At 36.2% G+C, this 11800-nt stretch overlaps 2 protein-coding genes across 3 annotated transcripts in view; one reads left to right on the plus strand and one right to left on the minus strand.

Moving 5' to 3' along the window:
• Positions 1 to 2415: 2415 nt before the first annotated feature.
• Positions 2416 to 11800, minus strand: part of LOC107710029 (coiled-coil domain-containing protein 40-like) — a 16249-nt gene continuing 6864 nt past the window's right edge. The window contains exons 6-17 of the mRNA XM_016514712.1: positions 10343 to 10464; positions 10020 to 10263; positions 9722 to 9904; positions 9279 to 9524; positions 8885 to 9098; positions 8337 to 8506; positions 7919 to 8010; positions 6639 to 6759; positions 6371 to 6559; positions 5477 to 5635; positions 4498 to 4635; positions 2416 to 2780 (exon numbers count right to left, since the gene is read on the minus strand). Of these exons, the coding sequence (XP_016370198.1) occupies positions 2664 to 2780; positions 4498 to 4635; positions 5477 to 5635; positions 6371 to 6559; positions 6639 to 6759; positions 7919 to 8010; positions 8337 to 8506; positions 8885 to 9098; positions 9279 to 9524; positions 9722 to 9904; positions 10020 to 10263; positions 10343 to 10464 (1995 nt within the window). The 3' untranslated portion in view covers positions 2416 to 2663. The remainder of the gene's footprint in view (positions 2781 to 4497; positions 4636 to 5476; positions 5636 to 6370; positions 6560 to 6638; positions 6760 to 7918; positions 8011 to 8336; positions 8507 to 8884; positions 9099 to 9278; positions 9525 to 9721; positions 9905 to 10019; positions 10264 to 10342; positions 10465 to 11800) is intronic.
• Positions 8762 to 11800, plus strand: part of LOC107710030 (anaphase-promoting complex subunit 11-like) — a 12221-nt gene continuing 9182 nt past the window's right edge. For both annotated transcript variants that reach the window (XM_016514713.1, XM_016514714.1), the window contains exon 1: positions 8762 to 8772. The gene's annotated coding sequence lies outside the window, so the exon portion shown is untranslated. The remainder of the gene's footprint in view (positions 8773 to 11800) is intronic.

The following is an 11800-nucleotide window of genomic DNA, read 5'->3' on the forward strand; positions in this document are numbered from 1 at the left end:
TAACAATGGACGAGAATGTGTTCAAGGTGACATTTTTAATTACCAAGGATTTTAACATGTATATTTTAAGAGCCACTTATACACATAATGGACCAATGTATATCAAGTTCAAGTTTGTTTTATTTATATAGAACATTTAAAAACAGCAAGCACAGCTGACCAAAGTGCTGAACAAACAAAAACAAAGAACACAGAGCAACCCACAGATTCATACCATAAACTCACAAAGAGTTGAAAGCCAAAGAGAATAAATAAGTTTTAAGAGATTATTTAAAAACAGTTAAAGACTGTGGCGATCTGATATAGTCTGGAAGGCTGTTCCACAGCCTAGGGCCAGCAACCGCAAAGGCTCTATCCCCTCTATGCTTTAACCATGATCTGGGGACAGAGAGAAGTCTTTGTTCACCAGACCTCAGATTTCGTGTAAGATTGTATGGATAAAGTTGATCAGATAGATAGCTCGGTGCCAGATTATTTTTAGATTTAAAAACAATAAGAAGAATTTTAAACTCAATTCTAAGATGCACAGGTAACCAATGCAACGATTTCAAAATTGGAGTAACGTGATCAAATTTACGTTGTCCTTTAAGGAATTTAGCAGCGGCGTTTTGTACTAATTGGAGACGAGCGATGGATGATTTAGAAATGCTGAGGTAAAGAGAGTTGCAGTAGTCCAAGTGAGATGTAATGAGCGCATGGATAGCAATCTCTAAAGTTTTCTCAGTGAGAAAAGATTTAATTTTGGAGAGAAGACGTAGCTGAAAAAAACAAGCATTTATATGTTTATTAAATTTGAGACTCTGCTCCCAGAACACACCTAAGTTCTTGATACAGGAAGAAGTAAATGGAGCAAGGTAGTCCAGATCGATACTTCTGCTCCCTGAATTTTCACTGGGGCCAAAGACTATAACCTCGGTTTTTGATTCATTCAAAAATAAAACATTTTGAGAGAACCACTTTTTCACTTCATCAAGGCATGCAAAAAGAGAATCCAGAGCAGCATGTTTATTTAGTTTCAGAGGTAAATAAATTTGGGTATCATCTGCATAGCAGTGAAATGATACACCATGCTTTCTGAAAATAGAGTCCAAAGTAAGTAAATACAAAGAAAAAAGAATGGGTGCGAGAATAGAGCCCTGCGGCACTCCACAGGAAAGTTTAGCAGGCGACGAAGAAAAATTACGCAATCTGACAGAGAACCTTCTATTTGTTAAATATGATTTGAACCAGCTAAGAACAGTTCCCCGGATGCCCACAAAATATTCCAGTCAAGACAGAAGAATTTTATGATCAACTGTATCAAAAGCCGAGGTTAGTTAATTTAACAGAATTAAAATAACAGAGTCACAAGAGTCAGTCGCTAACAAAGTATCATTAAGGACCAGTAATAAAGCAGACTCTATGCTATGCAGAGGCTTAAAACCAGACTGGAAAGTTTCAAAGGTCTGATTTGCACTAAGGAAAGACTGTTGCTGAATAAACACAGTTTTCTCCAGTGCTTTGGTAATAAAAGGAAGATTTGAGATGGGTCGAAAATTGTTAAAATTACTAGCATCAAGTGGAGGTTTCTTAAGAAGAAGTGTCACAGCAGCTTCTTTGAGGCTATCAGGGATAGTCCCTGAAATTAAGCATTTATTCAGAAAAAACACCAAACTAGGTCCAACCGAATCAAAAATTTGTTTTAAAATACGTGGTTTTCCATTTTCGTTCAGCTCTTCTAAAAGCACTACTACTACAATGTATATATTGCATTATCTGCCATCTCTAAATCAAAACACATGTAACAAAGTCTGTATGAATATATTAGGCAGTCATGGCCCAGGCCTGAATGAAGGGTTGGGTGTATGACTGAAACTCTGAAACTAGACTCCTGCTGTATTAGAGCAGTGAATGAAACCTGATGTGCTATTATGTGTCTGAAGACTCCACTGTACAAGTGTCATTATACACATGCACACAATTGTTCACTTGGCTACATAAATGAAATCTCATGTTGCCTTATGTTGTTTTAATACAAATTACTTATATTAACATTATTAATGTTTGTAAGTAATATAAAGTAACTAATGTAGTCATTTTTACAAATAAAGATATCTTTAGAAGTCAGATTTTTGTCAGATTTAACTAATTTCTAGGGATAAAATTGTACCTAAAGTATTAAGTAAGGTTAAGGTTAAGTAGCTACACACATCACTGTCACAGAAAAATGAACAACAACAAAACTTTTAATAACCTTGTGAAAAATCAGTAGCTACACACATCACTGTCACAGAAAAATGAACAACAAAACTTTCAATAACCTTGTGAAAAATCAAAGCTTACTATTAAGCTTACTATATATGCTATGAATTTGATTAATTAAAAGAAAACTTCTAAAAAGTGAATTTATTTAAAACACTCTAACGCAATGCCTTGCAACTGTGTGTACACTGATACAGTAAAGTTAGTTTCAAAGATTTTTTTTGCTTTATCTAAAGACATGTCCTTGTCCCACCTCTTCATAAAAGCGTCCTTGCAATAACAGACAATCAGTATTCCTTTCTCTGACCTTTCTCTACACTTGTCATAATAAACTAGACCTAATACTGACCAGGCCAACAACAGCCAAACATGTACGTATGTACATACATTACTTTTATTTTATGCAATACATATTTCTGTAGTCACTGGCTGTCCTGAAGTCCACTGTGTCTGTGTTCTGCGAATGTTAGGTTAATCCTTTGGAGAGTGCTGTGATGCTGAGGGTACTCTTCAGCCAAATGCTGGAGAATGGAACTGATCTGAGATAAGAGTGCAGAAAGGAATTAGTATTAGTCTTGTTTATTGGTTTCTGAAATCACTAGTTTCTGCTTTTCTCCACTTTGCCCCACTGGTTCAACTTCAGCTACTGATAATTACACAAAACATTTGAGGTTGCCATGAGCTTCTCAGTTATTTAGCATTTAGTTTTGTTTGAGGGTTAATTTAGAAGTTATTGCATCTATGTAGATGCTCTTTAAAATTCTTCAAAATTCCCTTGATCTTTTCACATATAAGAGGTCATTGTACTATAAAAACATCCTATAATTTTCAGAAAAAAGTTCTCTCTTTAGTCTAAAAACAGCTTATATTTAAGCCACTCTGCCAAACCGACAGCTTGAGGAATGTACCACTCTATGATTTAATAGTGTGGATAAGCACCACCTCCACAAAAAATCAGCGTCTGCTTCTACATCGCTGCCTGTTTAGCCCCGCCCACCAATGTATGCACGTAGTGTTTACGAAAGAGGCTACCGCGCAGGTCTACACAGAAACAAAACAATAAAAATGGCTCCGAAGACAACAAGATGCTGTACAGTGCCAAGTTGTGGAAAAAATAGTTTTTGCATTGCCTTCCTTTTGATCCCAGTGTTAGGAAAGAGTGGATGAACTTTATTTTTAATGAAGTTCCAGACTGCGTCAGTAAGAACTTGGTCCTTTGTTCACTTCATTTTACCGCGGATTAGTTTACAAACAAGGCACAATTCGATGCTGGATTTTCAGAAAGATTGAAACTAATTGAATGCTGTGTCGACTACACCGGATCTAACAGTAACACACACAAGTGTACAGGGATGGGCAGTATTTGAAATACATGTATTTTTTTAAATACCTTTTTTGCATTTAAATACATTTAATCTTAGTATTTTTGTATTTTCAAAATACATAAGGTACTTTGCCAATCAACCTCTTAATTAGACTGCTGATTTCCTGGATCAACAAGTATACAAAAATACTAAGCTTAAATGTATTTAAATACAAAATAGTATTTTGTATTTCAAATGCATGTATTTGAAATACTGCCCATCCCTGCAGGAAATCAGCAGTCTAATTAAGAGGTTGATTGGCAAAGTACCTTATGTATTTTGAAAATACAAAAATACTAAATACAAAAATACTAAATACAAAAATACTAAGCTTAAATGTATTTAAATACAAAATAGTATTTTGTATTTCAAATGCATGTATTTGAAATACTGCCCATCCCTGCAAGTGTAACTGTTTTTATTACAAGATCACTATCGCTTTGTCTGTTATTACAGATCGTTTGATATGTACTGAGTATTTATGCGGTTTTAACCTAAATCACAGCAGCGTCCATCTGTGAAGGACGCAGGCTGTCAAACATACATAACTGTTAGCCAATCATAGCAGTGGGCGTTTACTTCCGAGTCTACAATCCACCACGCCTATTCAAACAGAGCGTTTAGATGAGGGGGGTCAAAAACAGGAGAGAAAATAGCCTATTACATCTAAATTATAATGTTTTTTGATGTAAAATTCTAGCTAACATTATAAGTGGACCTAGAGAACAGTACAAAATAAAAAACAGAGGCAGTTCATGACCCCTTTAAGCCTCATCATCATCAGTAACTTAAGTGAATTTTGGATCTACATCTAGCTTTGCACGCTAGACCATATAACACAAGATTTCTGCCTAATTTACTTCAGAGAATCTTTCATGGATTTTACACTAACCATTTTCAATCGCTCTTCCTGTTTCTGTGTAGCCAGCTCCAATGCAGTGTCTCCACTGGCCACCGGAGTGTACTGTCCTTCCTTAACAGCCTGCAGGTGTTTCGCCCGACACTGCAGCACGGGCAGATGATACAAGTTCTGCAGAAATGAGCAGAGAACCTTTGGTGATGCCAAATAATCGGCACACAGTTACAGAACATAAACTTAAATGGTTAGAACCTGCAGTACATCTAAATTCTTCTTGCTAACCATGTCCACTAGTGTTGATGTCTTGAATAAAATTCAAGAGTGCAAAATGTTGTTTCCTGCGATTGTGGTTCTTGTGGAAATAAAAGTCTATGTAAACACACAGTACACTTGCCGCTCTGATGTGACTTGCATGTCAAGTAAAATTGCTCTACGTTGGTTGATTTAAATATAATATAACTGGCTCATTAAGCTGTGACCCCCCACTGGATGTCTAGTATGCAAGTGCGCAGGGATGGGCAGTATTTGAAATACATGCATTTGAAATACAAAATACTATTTTGTTTTTAAATACTTTTTTGCATTTAAATACATTTAATCTTAGTATTTTTGTATTTTCAAAATACATAAGGTACTTTACCAATCAACCTCCTTATTAGACTGCTGATTTCCAGCAGGGATGGGCAGTATTTCAAATACATGTATTTGAAATACTATTTTGTATTTTGTATTTAAATACCTTTGGAAAATGTCAAATGTATTTTGTATTTAAATACATTTAATCTTAGTATTTTTGTATTTAGTATTTTTGTATACTTGTTGATCCAGGAAATCAGCAGTCTAATTAAGAGGTTGATTGGCAAAAAGTATTTTTGTATTTTGAAAATACAAAAATACTAAGCTTAAATGTATTTAAATACAAAATACAAAATAGTATTTTGTATTTCAAATGCATGTATTTGAAATACTGCCCATCCCTGCAAGTGCGTATGCTCTTAGTGGATGGACTGACCCTCTCTTTGGTTTCTTGTAGTGCGCTTAGGTCCTGGGTGAGAACCGCTCTGGTATGCTGCAGGTCATTGAGATGCATACGTTTGTCTCGGAGCCTGGAGGTCACAGAGCCCTGCCTCTCCTCCAGCTGAGCTATAGCACCATCACACTCTTCTGCTTGCTGAACACACAAGGCATAAGCTAGTTCTTTATAACAGACAAAACAGTCTCTAAATTCATTTTGTAAATAAAAACTGCATAATACAGGTCATATCCATAAAGGTGATTAATATTAACTAAAACTAAACTGAACACTAAGAATAAAAAGTAAAAAAAAAACAAAACAACAACAACATTTAATTAACTAAAAAAAAAAATCATGGCTCAAAGATAACAAAAAAATATCCATGAAAATATCCAGAACTTTTCTTTTCAGTTTTTCAATATATACGAAATTATCCCACTTATTACAGTAAGTTATTGTTACTTATTACTATAGTAAATACTGATACTGAAGTGATACTGAAATACTGAAGTTCAAAACCCAAAGCTAACATATAGCCACAAAGAAAATCAGCTGCCTGAGACAATGGTCAATTATATAGTTTACCAGTCACTGTGCAAAATATTTTGTAAGATTGTGATTGCCACCACTGGCCAATCACACTCAAGTATACCAGAAAAGATTCAGTTTCAGAAACTGTGTTAACGTTAGTAATTCTACTAGAAAGTAAGTGCAGAAAAAGTAAACTGAAAGTAGAAAAAGCTAAGAGTAAATTTAATTATGTATAAAGTGGGGAAGTAATAAAAAATGAAGAAAAAAAAAACTAAATGAATAAATCATTTATATATTTAAAATACAAGAAAAACGAATTTAAAATGTCTAAATTATTATAACCTTGATACACACACACACCTTCTTTGCCTGGAGAATCTTTCGGCGGAGGCTCTGGAGAGTGTTGTGGTAGTCGTTGTGTGTGGGCTGCTTATGGTCAGATCGTGCCTGAGCCTCACTCCGAACAGCTATTGTCTCACGTCTGGCCACCACTGACTCCATGTCTCTCAACAACCTCTCCTGCTGCTTCATCAGTTGAGCATAACGAACCTGGACACATACAGTACATAACATTTCAGACTGAAACCACACTTAGAAGTTACTTTCACAAATACACTTATACACTCACCTCCATGCGGTGAATCTCTGCTCTCATGGTTCGTATGTCTCCCTGTCCAATGTCTGAATCTATGGCAGAGCGAGTCTCTCGCATCAGCTGGGTTCTCTTCTCCCACAGCATGATCTGACGCCTTCGCACACAAACACACACACAAAACAAAGCAATATAGTGTTCATTCTCTAGCCCTGGTATTATACTGATTCTATACATTGTGGCTGTATGTATGGCTGTATCACTAACCTAGTGACCTTTTGATCGTAACAGCATTTTTGGGTCAAAGGCATATGAGTTAGCTGCTTACTCATCACCGAAGATGCCCAAAAATGTTCTCTAGGTAGGCATTTAGTTAGAATTTAGGTAGCACAAATGGGTGTGGATCCAATTAGGTGCTGTTACAATTGTAATTGTTCTAACATGATTTATAAGAGTGGCTAAATATAATTATGCTATTTGAACCAAGAATTTACTGTATCCAATGGCATGACATTAGGGCAACCGCTGCAGATTGAACGGCAACAACAACCAGAAGAAAACTGTTAACTGCTGTAGCCAAAGAATGCAAAAATCACTAAGCAGCAATAGAAAGGACAGGGAAAAGTTACCAAAAAAGTAATTTATAAAAGCAAAAGAATGTTTGATGTTGTCATTAAATGAAAACTTACTGTGATCCAACCTCATTCCATAAAACAATGTCACCTACATTAGCTATTCTCCCGTAGTAAAGAGTTACAGTACAGCGTCATTAAATAGAAGTTTTTTTGAACCCACCGCTCTGCATATTTTGCATGTCTCTCTTATTTACATTACTTTAATGCCCTTTGAATGGAACATATACACTCCCTTTGAACTGGAATCATGGCGGAATATCCTGTGACGTCCACTTTGCAGGGCACTTATGGTCGAATTTAACAAACATCTGAAGTGATAAGAGATACATACAAAATGTGCAAAGCGGGGAGTTGCAAGGACTAGAATTGAGAACCACTGCTCTAAATGACAATAGTTTATTTGGAATTTGGGAGAAATGTTGTCAGCAGTTTATAGAATAAAACAAAAATTTTTATTTTACTCAAACACATACCTTTAAATAGTAAAACCAGAGAAACTGATAATTTTGAAGTGGTCTCTTAATTTTTTCCAGAGCAGTATTTTCATTGTTAGTTCATGTTAACTAATTTAGTTAACTAATGATAACAAATGGAACCTTGTATTAAAGTGATACTAAAATTCACTTTAAATTAAAAAGAGTCAGGGTCAGGGTGTGTATGTGTGAAGTGTGTTGGACTCACTCTGCCTCCACTAGGCTGTTTATAAGTCTCTCTTTCTCTTCGTTTAACCTCTCCAGCTTCAGCTGAGTCTCAACCGAATCCCTCTCAGCCTCCTACACACACAAGATAGATACAAATAAAGTGTTTAAAATGTATTTTACACAATAAGTCACGTGACTAATATTATATGTCTATTTAGATCGGGGATTCTGAGGTCCACTGTCCTGCAATATTTAGCTCCAACCCTATTCAAACTCTGCAGGACAAAGGACCTCGAGGGCCACAGTATTCTAAACTCAACATTAGTTATTTCTTACTATACGCTGTGAGCTCTGGAAACTAACGCAGTACATTTGACAAAATGGAAAGAGTAAAAACAGAAGAATACATGAAAATGTGATTTTCACAATATAAAACTACACAGTGCATAGTGTTGTACCTTGAGTCTCTGTCTGAACTCTGTCTCCATCAGACTGTTGCTCTGCTGCAGGGCTTGATTCAGATCACTGTTCTTAGTGAGCAGAGAGCTCAGTTTGACCATGTCTGCCATGAGAGCTTTAATCTGTTTTTCCAGATCTGCCTGCTCGCGCTGATCCTGCTCCATCTCTCCTGATAAGCACAAACATAACCAACACACACATATGCAGAGCACAATATCAATAATGTATTTATTTCTCAGACACATTTTATAACTTTGTACTTTGTTTGTTTGTTCTCTTTGTACAAATGGCAAAAAGGTTTTTCCATATTAATTGTACTTAAGGTATAGTTCAATAAAAAATAAAAATTCTCTCATTATTTACTCACCCTCATGTCATTCCAAACCTGTATTACTTTCTGTATTACTTTTTTTCCCCTACAAACAATGAGAGCCAGTGGGGTCCAGATTAAATGTTCTTTGAATATCTTACAGTTTTGAAATAATATGATAAAGAGTAAATGAAGACACATAAAATGCACCACTACATGTTAGTGAAAAGTACATACTCTCTCTCCTGATCTTGCTCTGTTGCAGTATTGTGAGTTGTGTTTGCAGGATCTGTACAGAAGAGCTGTGGGCCTGTTTTTCCTGAGTGAATCTCACTAGCTCCCCCTGCTGCCAGAGCCACAACTGCTGCTGCTCTTTAATCTCAGCACCAACTTCTTCCAGCTTCTTAGACAGGGTGGCTGCACTGATCTCCAGAGGACCTAGGTCTTCATGCTACTCTCACACACATTGGAAAGTTTAAATATACAGTATCTACAGTAACTTGAAAATTAATTGAAATATGAGTTGAATACAGTAACTTGAAAATGCAATTATCAGAGAGAAGAGATCACTATGCCTTATTCTAAACATCCATATGTTAAAACATGTACTGATTGCAGTGTGAGCTCTAACCCCTGTACTGGACACAATATCCCTGATCTTCTTGTTGTAGGTGCTGATCGTGGCCTGTTTTCGCTCAATATCTGTGACTTGTTTAGCAATCTCTGCCTCGCGAGAAGACAGGAGCAAGTGACGCTGGCTCATTTCTTGCTCAAGTTCAGCTTGAAATGCAGCCAGAGAATCCAGATGTGTCGCCACCTCTTGCCCCTCCAGCGTTACTGCATTGATGTCATTCTCTAACTTAGTTAACTGAGCCTCCTGAGAAATCATATAAATGCACAAGTTTGAATTCAATGTGTCCAGGTCATACTACACCTAAAAATCCAAAGGTAATTAAAAATCAAGGTGCTAATTAAAAAAATCATCACACAATTTACAAATGATTAACTTAAAATTAAGACAATAATTAAAAAAATTTGTGGTGAAAATGCATGTGTTAGCCGAAAGCATCCTACTTTTTCTCTCCTGTGTGCTGCAGACTTATCAGTCAGTCGACGCGAGTACTTTGCTGCATTATTGTGAGTAAGCTGCTCTTGCAGCTTGCTCATGATCTGGTCCTCCAGATCCATACGCACTGCAGACTCTTTCTCCATCTGCTTTCTGAGACCCTTGAGCTCAGACTGACGCACATCATAGTCCTAAAAAAGAGAGATAGTCATAACATTTCTTTTAAGAAAGACAAAAGCTTTTGACTAGTGCTCATAAACCTGTCTTCAAAAATATTTGAGCTGTAGGTTGATGTGAATGAAATACCAAACGCAGTGTACTGAGGGTCTTTTCTGTCTCCTGCAGCATTCGTGTATATGTGCTATACTGGGCCTGCAGGACCTCCTGATGGTTCTGGGAGTGGGTGATGAGTTTACGTGAGGTGGTGCAGTCATTCTGGGCCCGGTTCAGACGCAGAGTTAGACGCTCATTCTGCTCTTCTTCCTGTGTGATAGACTTTTTGTAGCCCTCAATCTCTGTGTCCAGAGAGCGCACCTGATCATTGGTCAGCCTTGAGGAGGGATCATCAGTACAAATCAGTACTGTTGTTTGGATCATACACACACAGAAATCTTGAGCATTATGTTCACCTCAGTTGCTCCTGCATAGCAGTGTAAGTCTCATCCCTCCTCCTCATCATTAACAGGCTGCTGTTCCATTGCTGGAGTAACTGCCTACGCTCAACAACCACAGAGTCCAGTTCCAGCTGCGCCTATAGCACGCACACACACACACGGGTGACATTTACAAAGGTTTTTTTTTTTTTTTGAAAAATAAAATAAAATAAAATAAAATAAAATAAAATAAATAAAAGAAGGGGGGGGGAAAATAAAATAAAATAAAATAAAATAAAAATGTAAAGATACCTAAATCAAGTAAAGAGTGTTTCCCAAGTCTGTAAAGAAGATCATGATATTACCTTACTCCCTCAGAGCTTGTTGTAGCAGGCTACCAACATTAACATTGTGCCTTAAGAAATTAGTTAAAGGTCTCCATACATCTTCAAAAACGTTTTGTTTCTTTTTGACAATATACGTGATCTTTTCCATTGACATGTTTGACGCCATTTCTTTGATCCACTTTCCAAATCTTGGCCCACTGATATTTTTCCAATTAAGAGCAATTATTCGTTTAGCTTGTAAAATACACATTTCAATGAATCTGACCTCTTTGCTTTGTAAGAGAGGACTGATAGGATATATACCCAGAATAAAAAGCTTAGGATACAAAGGTTATTTTTTGTAGTATATGCTTGGCAGGGTTGTACACCATTACGAATTTAATTGAGAAAGCTTTTAAAATTCCAGTTCAGTTCTGAATCAGAAATGAATTTTAATGGAGGTAGTAAAAATGATGCAGAACTGATTCTGAATATAAGGAAGTACAATTAAGATCAACTGAAATTTAAAACAATTAATATAACTAACTGTAATTTAAAATGCTAAAAGGAACTTCCATTTCCACCATTTGTTAAATTTAAGTAATACATTAAATAAGTACTTAACCCTCTATGGTACCGTGTTGCCTCCAGGCAACACAACATGTTTTTGTTTTTTTAAATAAAATGAGAGACTCATTTAATTGACCAATGCTGTCTCAGGGAAGTAGAAGTCAAATACTAATAAATGAACATACAAAAAAAGTGGTCACATGACCCACGGGGGTCCATTTTGTTTCCACTTTCAGGACATGTGCACATGTCACATGACTCCATATTTTGTCCAATGAAAAGTGCATTTTTCATCAATTTCCGTGCATATAATTGCCTACAAAAAAATCTTAGTCACCTTCATTGGAAAGTAAAGAAGTAGTTTCAAAAACTTTACATAATATTTCATCAAATGTATCATAGGAAATTACAAAAAACTGCATGTTGCCTCAAGGCAGCATTGTACCGCAATGGAATCGCATAAGGCCATGCAAGGCATACTAGGTTAGAATACAAGTATATGATATTTGTAAGGAAAAGAGTTAGAATTATCTAAATGCAGGGCTCGAAATTAACTTTTTTACTTGGTAGCACTGGTGCTCCCAACTTCAAAAATTTA

Source organism: Sinocyclocheilus rhinocerous, unplaced genomic scaffold (assembly GCF_001515625.1).
Source record: "Sinocyclocheilus rhinocerous isolate Xijiao unplaced genomic scaffold, SAMN03320098_v1.1 scaffold3614, whole genome shotgun sequence".
In the NCBI taxonomy this organism is placed as follows: Eukaryota; Metazoa; Chordata; class Actinopteri; order Cypriniformes; family Cyprinidae; genus Sinocyclocheilus; species Sinocyclocheilus rhinocerous.